The 21,054-nt window shown below is 50.3% G+C and overlaps 8 protein-coding genes across 8 annotated transcripts; 5 read left to right on the top strand and 3 right to left on the bottom strand.

Annotated features, from left to right (window-relative positions):
• Positions 1 to 98: 98 nt before the first annotated feature.
• Positions 99 to 686, bottom strand: AFUA_2G14870 (uncharacterized protein; the record flags this gene model as incomplete). The annotated part of the gene is made up of 1 exon (XM_750726.1): positions 99 to 686. One exon carries the CDS (start codon positions 684 to 686, stop codon positions 99 to 101), a length of 588 nt encoding a protein of 195 aa, XP_755819.1.
• An 869-nt stretch (positions 687 to 1,555) lies between these two features.
• AFUA_2G14860 (alpha/beta fold hydrolase) lies at positions 1,556 to 3,232 on the bottom strand (the record flags this gene model as incomplete). The annotated part of the gene is made up of 3 exons (XM_077804215.1): positions 2,124 to 3,232; positions 1,929 to 2,063; positions 1,556 to 1,882 (listed from the first exon to the last, which is right to left on the bottom strand). Exons 1-3 carry the CDS (start codon positions 2,658 to 2,660, stop codon positions 1,556 to 1,558), a joined length of 999 nt encoding a protein of 332 aa, XP_077660376.1. The 5' UTR covers positions 2,661 to 3,232.
• Positions 3,233 to 3,298: 66 nt separating this feature from the next.
• Positions 3,299 to 4,165, top strand: AFUA_2G14850 (enoyl-CoA hydratase/isomerase family protein; the record flags this gene model as incomplete). The annotated part of the gene is made up of 1 exon (XM_750724.1): positions 3,299 to 4,165. One exon carries the CDS (start codon positions 3,299 to 3,301, stop codon positions 4,163 to 4,165), a length of 867 nt encoding a protein of 288 aa, XP_755817.1.
• A 135-nt stretch (positions 4,166 to 4,300) lies between these two features.
• Positions 4,301 to 6,336, top strand: AFUA_2G14840 (GMC family oxidoreductase; the record flags this gene model as incomplete). The annotated part of the gene is made up of 3 exons (XM_750723.1): positions 4,301 to 5,376; positions 5,446 to 6,065; positions 6,122 to 6,336. 3 exons carry the CDS (start codon positions 4,301 to 4,303, stop codon positions 6,334 to 6,336), a joined length of 1,911 nt encoding a protein of 636 aa, XP_755816.1.
• Positions 6,337 to 6,901: 565 nt separating this feature from the next.
• On the top strand, positions 6,902 to 7,786 carry AFUA_2G14830 (uncharacterized protein; the record flags this gene model as incomplete). The annotated part of the gene is made up of 3 exons (XM_750722.1): positions 6,902 to 6,939; positions 7,076 to 7,361; positions 7,412 to 7,786. The coding sequence occupies 3 exons, from the start codon at positions 6,902 to 6,904 to the stop codon at positions 7,784 to 7,786; spliced, it is 699 nt and encodes a 232-aa protein (XP_755815.1).
• Positions 7,787 to 7,996: 210 nt separating this feature from the next.
• On the bottom strand, positions 7,997 to 8,785 carry AFUA_2G14820 (uncharacterized protein; the record flags this gene model as incomplete). Its single annotated transcript, XM_750721.1, has 1 exon — positions 7,997 to 8,785. The coding sequence occupies one exon, from the start codon at positions 8,783 to 8,785 to the stop codon at positions 7,997 to 7,999; it is 789 nt and encodes a 262-aa protein (XP_755814.1).
• Positions 8,786 to 9,689: 904 nt separating this feature from the next.
• AFUA_2G14810 (oxidative DNA demethylase) lies at positions 9,690 to 11,408 on the top strand (the record flags this gene model as incomplete). The annotated part of the gene is made up of 1 exon (XM_750720.1): positions 9,690 to 11,408. One exon carries the CDS (start codon positions 9,690 to 9,692, stop codon positions 11,406 to 11,408), a length of 1,719 nt encoding a protein of 572 aa, XP_755813.1.
• Positions 11,409 to 16,040: 4,632 nt separating this feature from the next.
• AFUA_2G14800 (uncharacterized protein) lies at positions 16,041 to 20,920 on the top strand. The gene is made up of 5 exons (XM_077804214.1): positions 16,041 to 17,686; positions 17,814 to 18,807; positions 18,859 to 19,596; positions 19,670 to 19,909; positions 19,963 to 20,920. The coding sequence occupies exons 2-5, from the start codon at positions 18,594 to 18,596 to the stop codon at positions 20,295 to 20,297; spliced, it is 1,527 nt and encodes a 508-aa protein (XP_077660375.1). The 5' UTR covers positions 16,041 to 17,686; positions 17,814 to 18,593; the 3' UTR covers positions 20,298 to 20,920.
• The last annotated feature ends 134 nt before the right edge of the window (positions 20,921 to 21,054 follow it).

Below are 21,054 nucleotides of genomic sequence, written 5' to 3'. Positions count from 1 at the left end.
TACCCGATCGCATGTTATGTACAACTAGCAATGACATATCCTCATGCCTATCTACTAAAACACAATTTCCAGCTCCAATTTATCCCTGCCTACTTGTTTCAGGCAACTGGATCTCCTGTACCTGCACGAACGGCTCCTTTCACATCCAGATTCTCCTCTTCCTTCAGCTTCCGCTGTCTCAGCGCTTCCCTTTCGGCGGCCTCTCCGCGGGGGTCATCAGGACTCTGGTCAACACGATCACCTAGAATTCGATCATGTTCCTCCCTCTTTCGCTCCATGTCCGCAGCAAGATCTCTTTCTTCTCCAAATCCAGGGTGTCCTGGCCCTTGTGCACTGCCAACGGGACCTGCATGCGCCCCAGCCTGTGCTCGCTCGCTTTTCTGTCTTACAGCTCGAGCAATGTCTCCTTCTGCGGGTTGCTCCTCCACGCCATATTCCAAGTCAACATCAGAGGCGGCCTGCAGATTCTTCTGCTCCTGTTCCCGCCTCTGCTTTAGTCTTGCGAGTTCTTCGTCATTGGATGGTTTGGAGTCTACGGTACGTCGGGTAATGGAAGAGACTGGATCACCGCGCTGGCGCTGGTGAGGCTGAACTCGCTGCTCTTGGGGTGTCTGGGTGACGGGGTTCTGGGGTTGGTCGTATGCGGCTTGCTTGGAGGGTTGCGCTGGCTGTTCGGGTGATTCCATTATGATGATGCTTGCAAACGCAGCTTAGCGATAAGAAAAAAAGATCAATAGAAGGGGCAATACAATGACTTCGTCTTCCTGTGATTGTACAATAGATTGCTTCATTCATGGAATGTCTGGCGTCCTCGCGGGAGATACGCAGTTTGATGGATGCATGACGTCAGTGACGATGCCTTGCTTCTCTTGCGATCGTCCTATGTGATGATTTCTATCTACAATGTAGGAGAATGTAAATGAAGGCAAATACAAATAATCTGATTTACTCGAAGCTTTGTTACTGCTTGTCATTCTCGACTTGGGGTGTTCTGTGTGGTGTCCTTGGACGACCACGTCTCATTTATATACACCTCTGAAGACAATAGCTGCTCGTTACCACCTTGTTGAAGCGAACTTCATGATGCTCCGTTTCATTATTAGAGTTCATTAATCTGCTCATTAGTCATATCTCGAATTATCATGAGCTCGTCGAGGACATCAGCGACCTGTTTTGATTTCCTACGTTTCTGGAAGTAAACACGCCTACTTCCAGCCAGTTTTGCTGATGCACGGACTGATCAATGATCTCGAGAGGCCTGAGATCTCCAGGACGATTAGGGTCAAGTCAGCTCCATCGAAAAGCTAAACTGCATGTCTTGGAAGTCGAATTAGGGCAGTGTCGCTCGAGATATGGAGGTTGAGGTCTAATTCCTGCGCTGAATCTATGCCATGGGGAACATTTGGAGCTGAGGAAAGGAAAACTGTCTTGATATGAAGACTTGAAGAGAGATTGATATTCGATACGATACTGTTTTATAATACATTGGGCTTTCTCTGAATGAAATCCGTCTAGGCTCTCGTCGTCCGCGTTTGCGTGCAACACGCGAACATGACTATACTTTACCGGCACAGCCAGGGCGTGCGAGGAATGCTTCAAGCATAGCATTCAGCTCTTCTCTCGCCTCAAGCTGTATCCAGTGACCTGCCGTACTGACTCGCTTGAGCGTAAAGTCCTCAGCGAAGTCTTCCATCTGTTCAAGGAACCCGAGTATCTCAAACTTGTTCAGTTGCGGGCCGATCATGAGGACTGGCATCTTGAACTTTGCATCGAGGTTTGCTTCGACCTCGTCATCCTTGTTCACATTCCTGACAAGAGCATGGTACCAGTTGAGTGCTGGCTTGTGGTGGCCTTGCAAGATCCTGATGTGCATAGCTCGTTCCTGAGCTTGTCAGCGGATGTCAATGGATGATGCGATGTTAATATACCTCCTCGCTGACATAGGACGCCAAAGGACCTTGCTTGTCATTCTGAAGCCATGCCTTTATGGCGCCTACAGGGCCAAGATGCTCAGCCCACAAGTCTGGGCTGTTGGAGTAGAACAGCGTGAAGAACGACTCCGGCTAGTCATTGACCGCAAGGTTAGCCTGAGAGGTCTCCTAACAATGAGTTTGTGTTCTCACATGCTGATCCAAAGTACTGCCTGCTTCATCCTCTACGAAAAATTCAATATACCCACATTTCTCAAATCCCAACAACTGTTTTGTGAACCTGTTTACCATGTCCAAGTCAAAATGCTCCCCCGGCTTAGAGTAGGGTACAGCGATGAACGTGCATGACAGCAGACGGTCCGGGTAATAATCTGCGAGCCTTGAAAGAAGATTACATCCAGTGTCGTGCGCCACGGCATGAATCTGTCTTAAACCTTCATGCTCCAGTAATTCTATGATCTCCCTTGCCATACTCTTGAGCTTGTACTCCTCTACCGCGGTGGGTTTGGAGGTGCCGCCGTACCCCAGTAGATCTGGTGCCAGGACTCCATATCCTAGATTGATGAAGTGATGGATCTGGTGACGCCAGTCATAGCAGGAAGACGGGAACCCGTGCAGGAGAAGGATGGTTGCTTGTGACGCAGTTGCTGCGTGGTAGACATAGTTGTATGTATGGGAAGTTGAGAGAGTGTGGAGCTTGGCGATCTCTGGGAATGCAATGCTTGCCATTTTTGATTTCACAGTGGGGTCAGATTGAAAGACGAACTTCACTGTGTTGAAGCTTGAAAGATCCTGGGTACATCCAACCACGGAGAGTTCCTCTGAACGTCGGAGACTTAATCAACTGTTGGTCTTTGCCCCGCTCTCATTGGTGATGTTCTTTCATCCCTGCAAGGTGGTCCCTCAGTTGGTTGACTCATTTAATTATCAACTGCAGGAGATCTATAGACTCCTGTCGGTGTTTGTCATGTATAATCGTCGATGACTGATCTAACGGTGCATTGTGGTCCCACGGCGCCCATGTCCAGCCCCAGACCAGAGCACTGCATAGGTGCATCCAAACTTCAACTTCATCCCATCTCCAGCTTGATTACGCAAGAATCATCGACATGGACATAAGTTGGGAATGAAGGTATGGTTGTGGATATGATTATTCTATCGGACCTCGACAGCATGTGATATACCGCAAAGATTGATGATAATTCGTTCTATGGAGCGGTCCAACCGAGGTTCAAGGAAGAGCTATCGCTACCACTCCATAAAAGCATATCTTCATCTTAACAATGATGTACATAGCTTCATGCTGTGAAATCCTTTGCTCTCATACCAGCAAAGATCAATAAAGCACTCTCCACTACAAAGCCATCATGTCCTTGTTCACCATCCCCATCTCCTCCACAGGAGGCAGCATCGTCTGCACCAATCCCACCTCCTCCGAGAAAGAGAAAAACATCTACCTCCTCACCTTCACCTCGCCAAAAGATAACAGAATCACCCCAAACTTCATCGACGCCCTCATTCTAGCCTTAGACATAATTGAGCACCGCTTCCCCAAAGGCGTCGTGATCACCACGAGCGGCATCCCCAAATTCTACAGCAACGGGCTCGACCTCGAACTCGCAACTACCACAGAGGGCTTCCTCGATAAGTGGCTCTGGAAGCTATTCCGGCGCTTTCTCACGTATGTTGTTTTTGAAGTCTCAGAGCGCAGCATCTTTCTAACATGGCACAGGTTCCCCATGCCAACAATCTGCCTGCTGAACGGGCACGCCTTCGCAGGAGGGCTCATGCTGGCCATGTACCACGACTACCGGATCCAGAATCCTACCAAGGGGTTTCTGTGCATCAACGAGCTCGAGTTCGGGGTGCCCCTGCAGAGCCCCATGATGAGCATCTTCCGGGAGAAATTGTCCCCGTCCGCCTTCCGGGATCTAATTCTTGAGGCGAGACGGTTCGCGGGTCCACAGTCTGTTGCTGTGGGATTGGTGGACGGCGTAGGCGGGCTTGAGGAGACGCTGCAATTGATTCGGGAGCGCGGATTGCAGACCAAGGCGGCGACGGGGATCTATGGCACGATGAAGGAGGAGATGTACCGGCATACGCTGGACATCTTGGATAACCATGCGGGTAACCTTGCGTGGAGGGAGCAGGTGGAGGAGAAGAAAGGGACGCGAGAAGAGGCTGCGTTGAGAGCTGTGGAGGCGTTTGAGAAGCAGAGAAATGCGAAGCTTTAAGTCAAGTATGGTAGGTAGTGATGGGTGTTTGTTCAGAGAGATGCCTGCGCTAGTGCAGCTTTGTATATATTGAGCTTTTAGATTTGATAAGTCTGTTTTCATTCACTGCTTCCTCACTATCTCGTCTAAACAGTAATGGCAACGCGCTTATCTCCCACACACTTCTCTGCCTCTATCGTTCGTCTCCTTTTGACTTCGTTCATACAGGCGCCTCACCCACCACGCATAATGATTCTCAGTGCGTTCATTCTCCTTCTCACTCTGGTCACTGCTCTGGCCCCCGAATATGACTTCATCATCGTCGGAGGAGGAGTCAGCGGCCTTGTCGTCGCCAACCGTCTCTCCGAGGACCCCAACGTCTCCGTTCTCATCATCGAAGCCGGTCCATCAGTCCTTGACAACGAGAATGTGACCGATGTCGACGCGTACTCCCGTGCGTTTGGTACCGAAATAGACTGGCAGTTCATCAGTGAATCACAGCTCTTCGGCGGAGAACCACAGATCCTCCGGGCCGGACGAGCGCTGGGTGGCGGGAGCGCAATCAATGGTGAATCATCCCCATCCGGATATGGATATGAATATGCAGAAGAGCTAAGACTGCGTTTAGGAATGGCCTACGTGCGTGCTGAGGACGTCCAACTGGACGCTTGGCAGTCCATCGGCAATGAGCGCTGGAACTGGACGAGTCTGTTTCCTTACTATCTCAAGAGCGAGAACCTGACCTTGCCGACAGCCGTGCAGACGGATGCAGGCGCAACATACGATGCCTTTGCGCATGGCTCCCGCGGTCCCCTCAAGGTTGCTTTCCCACGTATGCAGAGTGGTGATAATGATCTGACACCTGCGGTCAACCAGACGCTTCACGCTGCGGGGATTCCGTGGAACGTAGATGTGAATGCTGGGCGCATGCGTGGATTTAGTATTTACCCCTGGACCATCGATGAGGAGGCGTATATTCGGTATGATGCCGCTCGGGCTTATTTTTGGCCGTTTCAGTCGCGATCGAACCTGCATGCCTGGTTGAACACGAGGGTGAATCGGATTGTTTGGAGAGACGTGCCTGGTGGAGAGAACACCCGTGCAGCTGGCGTGGAGGTTACTTCACAGCATGGCACTGTAAGTGTTGTGATGTCGAGAAGAGAGGTGATTCTCTCGGCTGGAGCGCTCAAGTCGCCCGCCATTCTTGAGCTTTCCGGGATCGGGAATCCACGGTGAGTTGCTTCTCGGTCTTATATCCGCGATAAACGGGCTTGAGCTGAGGCACTGAAACTCCCTTATAGCATCCTCAATCAACACAACATCCCCGTTCACGTCTCACTCCCAGGCGTCGGAGAAAACTTACAGGATCAGATGAACACTCTCATGACAGCGTCGACCCATTCACCCATCACCGGCGGCAGAACCGTCACTTTCGCATCGGCCACGGACATCTTCAGTCAGGATATCTCCTCCCTCGCCAACCTCACACATACCAAGCTCCCCTCGTACGCTGCCCTCGTCGCAAACATGAGCAACGGAGCCATGCAACCCGAACACCTGCGGGCTGTATTCCAAGTGCAACACGACCTTATCTTCAAGAACAACATTCCCATTGCAGAAATAATCTTCAAGCCCGGCGGCGAGAAAACCGTCAACGCCGGGTTCTGGGGCCTCCTCCCCTTTGCACGCGGGAACGTGCACATCCGCTCTTCTGATCCGGCAGCCCAGCCCGCGATCAGTCCCAATTACGGCCTGTTGGACTGGGATATCCAGCTGCAGGTTGCAATTGCCAAGTTCATCCGGCGGATGTTTCGCTCTGCGCCGCTTGAGGGGATGATTGAGGAGGAATCGAGGCCTGGTCTGTCGGCGGTGCCTGGGGATGCCGCGGATGAGGTGTGGGGGAACTGGTTGGAAGATAACTGTACGTGGGGTAATTTTCTCTTTTTCCTAGGAGATGTCTCTAACTCAGTGCTGTAGATGCGTCCAACTTCCATGCCATCGGCACAGCGGCCATGATGCCCCGTTCTCTAGGTGGAGTCGTCAACGATCGGCTGCAGGTGTACGGCACGGCGAATGTTCGCGTTGTCGATGCGTCTATTCATCCGCTTCAGCTTTGCGGTCATCCGATGGCTAACCTGTACGCTATTGCAGAGCGCACAGCGGATTTGATCAAGGAGGATTGGACGGGCTAAGGGATTGCGACACGACCGGGGGAAAGTCAATGAAGCTTTCAGCTATGAGATACAACAAGCTTAATGAAGAACAATGACCGTTCTTGGAAACAGTGTCAAACGAGGAAGTTATTTCACTTCTCGTCTGTCAAGGACAACTTGATAGCACCCTAGTTATGAGGCTGAAACTCGACAAACTGTTGGGTGAAGGCGAATCTGAAGCTGTATCGGAATCCGCTGGATGATTTAAATACCTTGTAAATGTAACGAGGGTCAATGAAAAACCTAAAATACTTTCTGACATTGCAATGAACGCGAGGGAGTTTGCAATGATATTTCAAGACAAGAAGTCACCGTTTTGTTGTGACGTAGCCTTGGAGGCAGGCTGGTCGCTGGATATCAGACTGAAGACCACTGCGCATTCACTATTTCATCCCAACAGTGGCAACAGGACCTTTCAAGACATTTCTCTCGGCACTAGGACTTTTCCAGGGCTAGAAGAGAGTCCGTATCACGACAAAACTCGCTTTCCGTGCAACGTCTCTTCCATCACCACCGCTATTCGCTCACCACCACAAGCGGAGCCATGCCGAGCAAAGCACACCAACACACTAAGATGCGAGGGTAAGTAGAACTTCTCATGACATTAATTTGCATTCATCTGTCTTCGTCTTCTCTTCGGGCATCTTTTCAGTCGTCTTCCTCTCCTCAAGAACTTGTCAGTCTCGTTAACGCTACTACTGATCTGACATATCGTTAGGCTTCTCCCCTCAGCTATCGAAGACGGGACGGATCTGGATCCCAAGATGAAGCGCAACGCCCGCGAAGTCGAGGGTGATACCCCGAAAGCCAAAGCAAAGGATGGCTCCAATGAGACTCAGCCTAAGCCAAATCCGACCTCCAAGCGTATCAGCATCAACCGCGAGGAGATTGCGAAGGTTATGATGGCTCAGTCCCAGGCAGCTCGACAGGCCACACTCGGGCTGCCTTTCCAGGCTCGCAACGAAATTGGCAAGAACGTCCCAGGGCCCAAGGAATCTCCGAGCGTGAGTGCTCAGAGTCATTGCCCGTCCAGCATCGCTCACATTTCTGCCAGACCAATCACAAGCAGCCAGTGTATGACGGAGCCACAAAGGGACGCCCTGCTCTCTCGGACGAGGCTATCGCAGCCATCCTCAGATACACCAAGCCGGAGTGTAACAAGGCCCAGACCTGGGTCCATGCTCATGAGTTCACCAAAGCCATTCAGGAGAGAATGAAGGCCAAAATGGAGGAGCGTGAGAACCTCCGCAAGAAGATTTATCGCAAGCTGCATGCTCAGTCGATGATGAACAATCTCGAAGCGAATCCTACCAATCTCCAGGCAGTGCGAGGCGACCAGGTGGACGATGACAAGCTGACTCCTATGGAGAGGGTCCAGAGAGCCCACGACAGACTCCAGAAAGCGTTGGCAGAGATTCTGGACGTGTAAAGTTGGCTTGCAGCGTTGCAGATGCTTGGGTTCATCCTAAGTGGTCTGCTGGTCCCAGATGTTGGCGTGTTTCCCTCTCTGCGGTCTCCTCTTGGTGGGTTAATGTGGCACGATAAACCGACAAATGATGTGCTATGACTGAATCTGTCTGACCATCTGGCATGGAATGTACAATACTGATCAGTTCTTGTGGAAATGGACAGTGTCTCTTCAGATTTTCTTGCTCTTGCTGGTCCCTTTAACTTGTGTGGGACTATCCAACTTATCTACCAACGGCCGATAGGGTGAGGCTACGACATGCTCAGGCGCCCGTTGCGAAGTTTCTGGACGTCTCGGCTCCCCAGGAGACGGATGTCGCAATTGATCTTCATGCATGCGATCCAGCGGTTCACCTACGACTTGATACTTGGCCCAGTTGATCGGTGGCATTCGGACAACATTTTGGGGCGCTGGAATCGGTCCTATGTCGGCCAACGCCTCACTGGTTGATTCTCCTGTCGTGTCGCTAACCGCTTTGTCGTCTTTATGTGTGAAATTGATGTAAGCCCCCTGATCTTTTGCTGTGGTGAGATTCCCGGCGGCCAATTCGCGAGCAAACCCCTCCGGATCCGCAGAAGCGACTTTTTTCAACTTCTCCAATGTCTGTATATCTCGTATACTCTGTTGTTTCTGTAGTTGCAGGATAGAAATGGCGGACCGCAATGCGATCGCATCGGGGTTCTCACTTTCCGATACCGGTACTGGCGCGGGCTCTTGACCAAAGACAGCCTGGCCTTGTGTGTCTGGGAAGTTCGAGAGTGATGCATAGGGAAGAGCTGGAGTAGTAGGTGAGAGCGATGTAGCTGGTGGTTCAAAAGAATGGGAAGCTCCGTTTCTCATGGCGGAGTCGTTCGCCGGGGCGAGATGCGACAGAACTGGAGTCACTGGGGAATAAGGCGGGCGGGGCGGGGTGCCTGGCTGATGATCGTCGTTCTCGTGGTTCTCTTGCGCTGGCTGCATAGTACCGTCTTAAATTCAATCAAAGAAGGGTATTCATGGTGTAGAGACAAGCATGGAGACGGTTGAAAAGGGAAAGCGTCAAGTAGGTCGAGTAGATCAGGGGCAGATAGATCAAATGCTTGTGTTGCTCTCAATGAAACAACGAGAGAATGACGTCTTGCCGCTTCTGCCTGATTCGGACATTCGGTTCTCGCCGACCGATTGGATGATAAACAAAGAATTGAAGTTATTGTACGTACCTGTGGGAGCAACCTTGCGCTGGATCATAAGCAGAATGAGCATTGAGATTTATTTCTATGAAAGCCAAAGTGATCCAGGTCATTGAGACTTCTCATTTACGGAGTGTTATTGATGGCCTTGGAGCCTTATCGCACACTGATTGCAGCCATATTATTTCACAGAAACATCTAATATAACAGGGAAGTGAAGATCGGGTCAGATATCTCTCGACTTTTCCATTCTGAGCTTTCTTCAATTACCTCTAAAATGAAAAGAGACACAGATCATTGACATACTATAACACAACATGGGACTGTCCATGGGCTGATCGATGGATAGTTGATGGCCTGATTGATCTGGCCGATTCCTCACCGCCTTAGCAAAAAAAAAAAAATAGCGAAAAAAAGGTGAGAAAGGTAATCTTTGTCCATTCTCCATAATTCTTCGATAAAAGTATCGATATATACTTGCAAAATGAAGCGGAAGACCGATACAAGAGAGGCTCTGAATGGCAATGGCCAGCCGGAGTCCAAGAAGCGCGCACTGTCAAACGAAGAAGTGGCTGCGCGCTTCCGTGACGGCCTATTTGAGCCCTCGGAGCAGCAGAAGTATACCAAAGCATATGCCCAGTCTAGCCCGTAGGTGTCTCCTCGCTTAATTGTTTATTCTGAGACAAAGTACAGAGATGCTGACAGGAGCAAGTTACAAGCATGGAGTGATTCATCCCCTAATTGAGGATTCCCTTTTGCGATCGGTCCGTAACGAGATCAAAGAACACCTCGACTTCACTGAGAAGGAAACCGATATCTACAAGATCTTTCAGTCTGGTGATCTGGCGAATCTGGACGGCTTGGACGATGCTTCTTTGTCAAAGCTACCTTCCTTGCTGAAGCTGCGTGATGCCCTGTACTCTGCCCGATTCCGGGAATACTTGTCGGCCGTGACGGGCTCTGGCAAACTTAGCGGGCGCAAGACCGATATGGCCATCAATATCTACAACGAAGGATGCCACCTTTTGTGCCATGACGACGTGATCGGAAGCCGACGTCTGAGCTATATTCTGTACCTGACTGATCCTGACACTCCCTGGCAGTCAGAATGGGGCGGTGCTCTACGCTTGTACCCGACCACCACCAAGAAAGACATCAACGGGGAGGATGTCCTAGTCCCCAGCCCTGACTTCAGCCTGAGCATCCCCCCGGCATTTAACCAGCTCAGCTTCTTCACCGTCCAGCCTGGCGAGAGTTTCCATGACGTTGAGGAAGTGTATCACCCCAAGGAGGGCGAGGATAAATCGGCCAAGCGCGTGCGCATGGCCATCAGTGGATGGTTCCATATTCCACAGAAGGGAGAAGATGGTTACGAGGAAGGCCTGGAGGAGAAGCTGGCCGAGCGAAGCAGTCTGGCGCAGCTCCAGGGCCGCGGCGACATCTACGATTTGCCCCAGGCCAAGCCGGTCGTGTGCGAGAAAGAGCCGGAGATCAAGGGCAAGGGAAAGGCCAAGATGGAGGAAGAGCCCAGCTCCGAGTTCAGCGAATCCGACCTCAACTTTCTCCTCCAGTACATTGCGCCGTCCTACTTGACGCCCGACATCGCCGAGGAAATGTCCGACACATTCTCCAACGAGTCATCGCTCAACCTTGACCGTTTCCTGTCGGACAAGTTTGCTGCCCGGGTACGGGCCTATATCGAAGAGCAGGAGAAGCAGGAACTTCCCAAATCCTCCGACGAGATCCAGGCCAAGACCGAATGGACGGTTGCTCGCCCGCCGCACAAGCAGCGCTATCTGTTCCAGCAACATGGAACTGCCACATCGGACCAGAAAACTCCTATCCAGGAACTACTCAACGATCTGTTCCCTTCCCTCGCATTCCGGAAATGGCTGGCTCTGATTACCGGTGCCGAGCACATTACGAGCTATGATCTCCTGGCACGTCGGTTCCGCCGCGGGCAGGATTACACACTCGCGAGCGGATACGACGGCGAAGAACCCCGGCTCGAGTTCACGCTGGGCCTGACGCCAACACCCGGCTGGGAGAAGGAAACAGACGAAGATGAAGAGATGGAAGACGAGGACGGCGAGGCGCAGGAGAAATTCAAGAAGAAGGAGACTGCCTCGGCGGACGAGCCTGCGGTAGGCGGCTACGAGATCTATATGGCTGGCGACGACGAAGACGACGGCGACGCAGCTATCTACAAGTCCGCCGCGGCGGACGAGGACGACGGCATCCTCTTCAGCACCGCGGCCGGATGGAATCGGCTTAGCATCGTCCTGCGCGACAGCGGCACTCTCAAGTTTGTCAAGTATGTCAGCGCCGCGGCCAACGGAGACCGGTGGGACATTACCGGCGAGATGGGCGTTGATTTTGGCGACGACGAGGACGATGAGGATGACGATGAATAGACCCGACCCCGCAAAACTGACGACCTCTCAACCAAGTACTGTACATACTCATGTTTATTCTGAATTCAGCGTTGGTTATCCAAAAATAGGTTGCACCGCAGACATTAATATGTTGCTGCCTATTTGACCAGCCAGTCTCGTGGCTTAGGCTTGATCATCTGTAGCACAGCATAGCATAGCCATCGCACTCCTCGACTATCTACCGTGGTAATACGTACGATTTCAATCCTACCCCAAGTCACTCCAGTGATAGAACAACTCCTCTGTCAACAGACTTCATCCCACGTAGTACTGACAGCCCTCTCCCATTGCCAAAGACACCATAGTCGCCATGCTCTGCGCACTTGGATTAATCGCACGCTAATACACCGACACGTAAACGTCAATTGCTCTTGCCGGTTCTGTCAGCCAGCGCCAATCACACGCAAATACTGAACTGCAGCACGCACGCAACAGGTCAGCGCTGAATTCATCACTCCACGCATTGTGCATATCTCTAGAGCTTTCTTCTGCAATGTCGATCGGCATCATAGTTCTCGTGCTCGTTCTCGATATAGTCTCTTCGGAAGAGCTCGGAGAGAAATCGAGGAGGTTGATAGCACAACGCATCTGAAAATTAAGACATGCTAGAGATCAGTTGCAGTGCTGCAGGCCCGTACTGGCGCTACATATGGGGTGTCTATAGCGTGGAGCCTGAGATAGTGGTCAGAGGCTGGGTAGTGGTGTCCAACCCGCAGCTTGCATGTGGAGTCTGAGCCAGTTTACTGTGTCATGTCTCGTGGTTGGAGTCAGGTTGTACTGATGACTTGACTGACGCAGCCCAGACTGAACGGACGGAGTAAACTAATCTCCTACACTCCGCGGAGTATCTAGACCCCTGCAATATCTGCGCTGCCGAAGACACTCTCCGTCAACGCAGAAGCTGACTCGCCAGTCGACATCCAGCTAGTCGTGCGAGCAGAGGCTAGACAGTAGACCATAGGATAACCGCTCCCTCTAGCTTGGCTTGCCTTCCAATCACAGATCCCCTGGTCCCAGTATCAAGGCCTAAGCCCGCTATGGCAGGTGCCAGTGCTTGCCCTCAATAGTGTATCAAATAGATGGGCGTCCGTTGGCCGATTGGACAGGGATCCGATGAACGACCATGTCCGCCGACGGGGGCTTTTTGCGAGGCGGCCTTGGTCGATCATCGGTAAGCAATGTTCGTCTATGGAGTTGTATTTATTGATTGATCACCGTTGATCAAGCGATGGGGACCGGTATTAAACTAGTCAGGCCAACCCCTGTTCTGTCACACGGGTCTAAGACGGGTCTCGGGGTGCTGCGGTCTGCAAGCTGCAGAGGAAGGGGCACAATCACCCACATATGAATTCGCTTGTCGCTGGCGGGTAAGCACATAGATAATAACCCATCATTCAAGAATCAGCCGATAGTTGTTAAGGAAGAAGTAAGCTGCTGAAGCTGACAGGGGGGAAAGGTAGTCAGACACAAGTACAGCCCCGCACAGCTTGGCCATGATCATCCATCCGATATCTCTCCTGTACGCATACGCTGTTCTCTGTAGGGGAGGACGGGTTCTTTATTCCGTGGAGGACTGATAGAAGCCATGCTTGTCGGGTCATTAGTTGCATGGATCGTGAAGAAATCAGCCTGGGTCGTATAAATATAAACCACTCTACATCGGCGACCGAAAGGACTGGACGACCAGGGACAGGTTGGATACCAGCGCAGCGCACAGACTACAAGGTTATATATATATATATATAACTGAATAAATAACTCTCAATCGTGGCTTACCTGCCAATCTGTCTTGCGCTCGGTCGGCCTGCTTTGTCTGGTCTTGGACGGGATAATCCTTGAGTATAGGACCCATGATTAGGGTTGCAAGGCATATTCTTCGAAGCGAAGACGATGCAGTAGCGAGCAGCAGCAATCTCCGAGTGCTACCATGGCACTGCCAATCAATTCTGGGTTGGCACATGGCGCACGCTAGCAGGGATGGATACCTTTGAGCGTTATGGACAGGTCAGACCAGCCATGCCAATGGGATGGGTTGGCACTTTTTACTCTGGACTTCGTAGATACCAGATTAAACCCTCTGCCAGAGTCGGTGTTTGTCGGCACTAGACAGTTCCCGGAAGGGAAATATGCTTATTGCAGTTATTCTGTCCTCGATCACATACAACAAGCTTCCTCAATTACATTTTGTCTAACGATTTCATATGGTTAAGCATAGATTTAATACATTACAACCTGAGAATGCGAGGTTACAGTCACGGATACGGAGTAATTTCCGGACAAACCAGGATCTTGAGCAAGGGCTGTCAACTGCAGAGAATGATGAGGTGGGGCTAAGAACAAGAGAACCAGGATATACGCGCCACCACATTCTCCCTGTCCATGTGTGGAAATTGTCTGGTAGCCATGCTGTAGTGCAGTACAGGGTACGCAGCAGGCTTGACGAATAAGTTGCAGTACATGCCGTAACTTGACTGTAACATTGCTGATGGTAAATCAAGCAGGACGTTTATTGTCGAGAGGAACGTGCATCAGCCTGAGGCAGAAATCCATCCCATTTGTGATCAATATGTGCCCGAGAATGCATAGTGAATTCCGGCAGGGCGTATCAGGACAGTCTCTCCTGAAGGAAAGACTTAAACTACATGGGATTGATTCACTAATGTGCAGTGAATAATAATGAATACTAATGAATTGGAGTATCGGACAGAAGCCGAGTAGCTGCGCCAATAGGAGTCCAACGCCCAATACTCGAATGCCTAAGACTCAGACGGCTTTCCTTAGCGGCGATCATTCCACCATGGTCGCCATGTGTCTGTACGTTGCTGGAAAGTCAAAACATGTGCCACTGCTAGTCCTACAACCCTAGAGTCCTACCGCGTCAGCCAAAAAATCAAAAGAGAGAAGATCTAAAACAGAATTGAGAAGGAGACTGCCAAGATCTCATGTTTCGATGATGTCCAAACTGCTCAAGCCACCCGCAAGCAGCCGCACCTCGACCTGTCTGGCAGCTGTTTCCCCCCCCCGGTCGTTGGTGCATCTTTCGGCGCTTTATGCCGTTGTCACCATCATCAGTCATCGGTCATCACTCAGCTTTGGTCCAAGTAACTATAACAATCATAATAGCGTGTGGAGGAAAGAAAGAAAAAAACAGAGAGATAAGTCAGGGGATCAATCACGCTTGCCTCCAACCATGATTCCATAGCATTAAAAATGTACGGAGTACATGACAAAGTTTCTGATCTGCAAGGGGAAGGACAGACCATTCTTCCTCTCCAGTGCAAATACCACGGCCCACTACACTTGCCACGGATTTGAACGTGACCCCACTAGACCGTTTAAGGCAGTTCGCGAAGCGTGGGACCCCTGAGGGCGATCGTTCACTGTAGCCACGTGAAAGCGCTACGGGGCGCTAATTCTCTAGCTCGAGGTAAGCAGTAAATAGATGTGGTCAGTGGCCAGTGACCTGTTGATCCAGCTAGCATTAAGTTCCCTCATCTCGCCTTCCAATACTTATCTTTCACTGGGAAAATACGTAGATTCATAAGGTATTGTCAATGTCGATGTTCGGGCGAGTTGGGGGCTCATGTGTCATAGACTCATGCGGACTGAGCAGGTCCTGGATCTTATGCTACACAAACGGTTAAATGTACTCCGGTGCAATTTATTCAGGATTATGCAAAAATCCAAGTCTCTGGTAATACGGATATAGGATGATTCTCAACTTGAATTCCAGTGATGCATTGACTCTGTAATTGTTGCAGTTGCAAAGCATGTACGTTCTACGAAAGCTGCAGTCTGATCCTCTAAAACACTCTTTGAAGAGACTCGGTAGACTGTTCGAATAACCGAAATCACCCCAACAACGTGCTGCCAAAACGGCTTCTATGGGCCGACTGCCAAAATTCTTCAAGGCGACAAGACCATGGGACTTTCACTGGGTGTCCCGGTCCTATCATTTTGTACGGAGTGGTCTCCTAGGTTGCATTGACCCAGTTGCTCAGCCCACTTCCCGGACTAGCTAAGCTGAGTTGGGACTCTGCTGACCTCGACGGAAAGGCTAAACTTTTCCCGTTCTATGGATCTTGCGACTCTAGATCCCTCATGGTCTCCAGAGCACTTTAAGTGTGGTGTGGAGTGGGCTAGCTCGCCCATGTCAGTTGCACAGGTCGAGTTCGGAGTTCTACCAGTTCATACTTGAAGTCCAGACAATTAACTTCTCAACTGCCAATATTCTCATGAAGAATGACCTAAACTGTTGACCTGAAGGGACTTTAAATAGAGCTTCAAACCCGTTCTTCATCGTCTCCGCAGAGTCCCACAGAGATGAGGGTGGGGCAAGTCAGCCAACACCCAAACTGACGACTTCATGGATGCGGGACTGCAAGGTGGGTGCCGTAAGATCTACGTGAGAGTTGCCTAAGACAGCTTCCCACAATTGCCTAAGTCAGGCAAGCTCCATACTCAGTATAGGAGACCTATTCTGCACGGTGGTTCTGATACCAGATATGGGGTTTTCTTACCTACACAGTCTAGGTTAGAGGGTAATTACAGGTAACAGAATATTTAGAATATAATAAGAATTCATTAGTTTTCCCTTGATCTAACTAGTAACACCGAGGGTAAGCAGCTAGGATCTAGATAGGGTTAGTCGGCAATTGTCCGTGACATTTGATCACACACACCTCACTCAAAACGTCAGTAATGGGTCATGGCATGCTCAGCCAATGCAATGGCAAATCCTCAGAAACAGCAGAAATCCAAAAGACCTCAATTGATATTGCCAACCCCAGCAAAGGTGGTTACCTCGTGGCGGTGGGTTTCTCGTTTGGTCGCAGGATTAGTGCACATCCATTGCTTGGCTGGCCCCACGAAACTTTCTGATTGCAGGACTTTATCTTCATCGTATAGACCACCACTAGCTATAATTTGACATTTCCTTGTCCGAGCTAGCTATACAGAATAGTCATGGTTGATTACTGCCAGTCATCTAGGCAGATAATACTCGTCCTTGTATAAAATCTTATGCGTTTGATCGCTGGTGACAGGGCCCAATGGACCCTTTTAAATACACCGTTACGCGCAATAATGCCAAGACATCAGGCTTGCTGTTCTACTTTTTGAGCCAAATATTTGTCATGGACCCATGAGATCCCAGAAGCCGTTTTGGAACTTCCATTGGATTATAGATGCATAGTAATAAGCGCCAATCGGAGAGGAAAGGAAAAATAAGAAGATAGGTAGATTCATATGCATCATACAATAGAATGTAGAGACTTGTGTGGGTGAGTGTGCGTGTGTGGGAAGGGAGCTTGCATTCCAATGGAATGAATGATGCTATCTGATGGATTATTCGGTCTCGTCATTCCTTTTCATTCTCTCCTTGCTTGTGGTGTCTTGCTTATGATTATTGTGATTATTATGGCTACCACGTAGTAATAGAGTCCCACCATTGCTGCAGCCGCTGCCACTGCATACTACCCCATACATACTTCTCTTCCCCATCCATCGCTACCATCGCCACGAGGTCTTCACCCTACTCTTCCACAAGTCTTGTCTTTTAGTACGACTGCTAATATCCAAAGTACTACTCACCACACAGTAGCGCTCTCCATTTCCCCTACCGTTTGTCCCATTCTTCCTTGTCGTTTCAAATCATAACTTATATACATCTCATTTATTAGCAATCCCTTCTGCCATTTCCCCACTTTCTCGGCCGTCTCAACGAGAACTCGTGGCTATCAGAGCCAAATTCTCCAGCCCTTCCTTTTCTCTCTGTTCCTCCAGAGTTTACAATCCTTTCTGTCTCATTTCCTCTTTCCGGTGCCCATACGAAGTTCGAAACGCTCTAGCCCGGGCACCGATCGATAGTTCCCGCTGTTAGGCTCTCCCCAATCCACTCAACGAGTCTAAAGTATCAAGACACGAGGAGAGAGCCAAGTTTCCCAGGTGTTCCCAACTTTACTGCTTGCACTGTTTTTCGGGTCAAGGCAGCCTGTTAAAAGTCAGAACGACGACAATTCCCGTCCTTCGCTACCTTGTCCCTCTCTCCTCTTCTCGTCATCAAAAGTATCTGCTCTTCGCACCCCACCCAGTTTGTGCCTACACGGACAGGGTCTGGTAAGGAGTTCTACAGCCGATCTGGCCCTACTTCTCTCTTACTGCCCAATTGATCATCGCATTTCGCCTTGCAAACCTCCCCTGTGCCACGTTTCACCACTCCTCCCGACCATCCGAGCACGCTGTACTTTTCGCAATAGGTAAGCTCTTGTGCGATATGATTGCTTGAAGATCGTGCTGCCCTTCCCACTATCCTTATTATTGGTTAATGTCTTTTTCTCTGGCAAATTCTGTCGATTAAAACTGACGCGACTCTGACTTATTCAGAGAGGCATATTGTCCGAGTATACGAGTCTAGCGTCATTTTCTACTTTTCTTTGTTCCCCTCGTCGGTGCGCCGGAAGTCTCGACTGTACTACTGAGATCCGGCCATTCTGCCACCGTCCTCCACCTCTCGTCCTCCCCGCCGACCACTTAGAGCATTGCTCTGACCACAAACGACGGGCCCGCCGCTGCACGCAACCACCCGTTCGACAATCTCCTTGTTCTCTCTTCTGTTCGACTTGCACTTCGCAGTCTTGCGCAGTGCGAAAGCTTTCTTCGTGTGGTTTCGACTGCGCTGCGCCCTTTTTGTTGTCCATGTCGACCGAGTCCTGGGATTGCGCCAACTGAAAAAAAAGCCCCCAAGTCGCATCGCCGAGCGGGCTGAGTTGTAGGGAGACCCGAACTTCACCAATTGTGATCACTTGAATTGTTATCATAAATAGGAAGTTGTTATGCGGATTCCGACCCTCAACGTCTGAATTAGCCTCGCGAAGGACTCTTTTCTACCTTGGCAACGTGATTGGCATTCTTCGAAAGTCCCCGGCGCATTCGGATTCTCTCTATCCTTTGCTGTGACGACAATCGCTAGCACATTGATTATACTGCTCCTTACTTCGTTCTGGGACTATATAATTCCTGCCCTCCAGCCATCGAGTGTTTACGTGACCTGTCGCCCGGATTATGAGATAGTCTAAGCAACGTGACGTATCACACCTTATAAGCCATCATCCGAATCACCACGAATTTCGCGATTATCACCACTCGAACCTCTCTTCCTTCGCCATGGAAACCACTCTCACCCATCGACCTTGGGAACCTACCACAACAGGGCCGCAGAATGCTCCGACCTCTTCTGCGCAAACACTACCCTCGATTTCAACTCTCACCGCAAGTATGGCCAGCAATATACCCCTTCCCGCAGAGAAGTCCCCAGGGAATGCCTCTTTGAACACGGTAGAACGCGACTCGGGAAACTGGTCAATGCCCCAAAGCACAAGTATGATTAGTTGTTCTACATCTGCCATGCCAGGGACTGACAGCCTACCAGGGTCGTCCACCTACTCCACGGCCACAAACGGAACCGGCAATTATCCTTCTCTATCGTTCCTCACTTCCTCTCAACCATCCCCGAATCGTGGTTCTGTCTCCGAGCGATCTCCCTACCCGAATGACCACTCGAGCACGAATACCCCTTCCTCTGCCGGCGCTCATCCGTCCCCCAACTTTGGCTCCCAGACAAACCCGACCCTTCCATCCCTCAATCAGAATTTTGACGCTCCCTCTCAACGCGGCAGCATTGCTGAGCCACCAGAATCGCGGCGCAGCAGTGTTGATAGTAGGATGAATCAGGGAATCAGCTCCCTGGCCATCAACCCCGCCTCTCCTTACCACAGCACAAACGCCTCGCAGACATCGATTGTGTCAGGATTGCAGAGGGAACGTGGAATTTCCATGGATGTAAATATGAACAATTCATACCGAGGACCCCGTTACTCCGGGACCCAGCCCCTCTCTCCCCTTGGCCCACGAGCCGGAGAGCACCGTAGCTTTGCGGCTGGCCGCACTGCTCCCGCAATTTCATCAAATCCTCGCTCCGAAATTTATGCCGCAGAGACACCTACCGCCGGTCTTGCCTATGCCTTTCCCGACCCGGATGTTGCGCGATCAAATTCGATGTCTTCCACAAACGATAAATCTCAGCACCCATTCTCAAGGAAGGGAAGCACCGCCGAATCATTGGCCAGTAGTATCTATTCGGATGCGCGATTGCCTCGTGGCCAACATGGTAGGTTTACAAATTTTTGTTCTCTGATAGTGCAATTCTAGGTTGCAAACAACTTTGGCTGACTGCCCTCTAGAACTCCCTCAGAATGTCCACCACCATACTCTGCAGCACAAACAAGTACGGGATCTCATCGGAGACCCAGAGCCGCCCACCAGCAGCACTCCGTACAGCCGCACGCCCGAGCTGCGAGTAACTCACAAGTTAGCAGAACGCAAACGTCGCAGTGAGATGAAGGACTGTTTCGAGGCATTGCGCATGCGGCTACCACAGAGCCAAAACAACAAATCCAGCAAATGGGAAACCCTGACAAGAGGTACCGATTTTATCACCGCTTCTTCGATCGCTTTCACACTGACTTTCCTCTAGCGATCGAGTACATTGGACAGCTGGAGAAGATGTTGAGTAATGCCCGTCGTGAAAACGACGTGTTGAGGAGCGAGGTTGAAGAGATGCGAGCTCAGCTGAATCAGCAACAACAACAACAAGCACACCAACATTCACGGCCTCCGTCAATATTCGAGCACCACCCAATGAACGGACCACAGGCCAATGGACAGTCGCATGGCCCTGGCCCGGCCTTCTCTAATTATGGTCCTAATTCTTCTACAATGATGCAAGAACAACCACGCACATTGCCTCCTCTGGTGAATGGCCCCGTTGCTCCGATGCAGGGAGTGCAATATACCGACGACCGTCGGTAGTCTGTCTCCTAGCAAATGCCTTTTTTTGAATTTTGAATTTTGATACTGCTCACCCACCTTCAACATAGCGGCAATTTTGTCTCGTGTGCAGCTACATACTTTTGATATTGACTTTTTCTTCTGACTCTGGGCCCTAGATCTGAAACGGTATGTTACTTGCCTGTAGATCTCATTCGGGTGGTGTATCTTGTTCTGAGCGAGATTTTGTCTGTTTGGCCTTTTTTATTCTATCACTTTTGCCAAGGGCAATTCATACCCCGATTCATCATCCTTCTAATTTCGTTCTCTGATCTCATTATAAAGTTTTTCAGATATTGTGTGAAGATGTGTATGTGTTACCACGATGGACCACTGTTTTTTGCACGCTCCGATTTTCTCTATTCTCGCTTGTCTCTATTGATCTGTCCTATTTTCTTGCATCATGACATTTTCACTTCGTTTTGCATGGGAGATGAGATGGGATCCGCCAAGAGCAATTGATTTTGGGTATGGGATATATTTGATGGCATCTTTCTATCCGTCAAAGAACTCGACCAACGGGGTTGACGATGTTTATGTATGATCTGTTGAAACAATAAAAATTTACAGTTTTCAGAATAGCAACATGAATCCCTCATTGGGTGTTCTGTATAAAGTGTGAGGTGTAGGACAAGAGTACTTCGGAAATAAACTGACAATCCAGGACGAGGGGTCTGAGTATATTGCGACTCAGTCTCTCTGGCTCTATTTTTGGACAATGTGCTTCTGATTGGCACTC

This window comes from Aspergillus fumigatus, chromosome 2 (assembly GCF_000002655.1).
Source record: "Aspergillus fumigatus Af293 chromosome 2, whole genome shotgun sequence".
Lineage (NCBI taxonomy): Eukaryota > Fungi > Ascomycota > Eurotiomycetes > Eurotiales > Aspergillaceae > Aspergillus > Aspergillus fumigatus.
The sequence above is the reverse complement of the archived record's forward strand: the minus strand, read 5'-3'. Positions and strand labels throughout refer to the sequence as shown.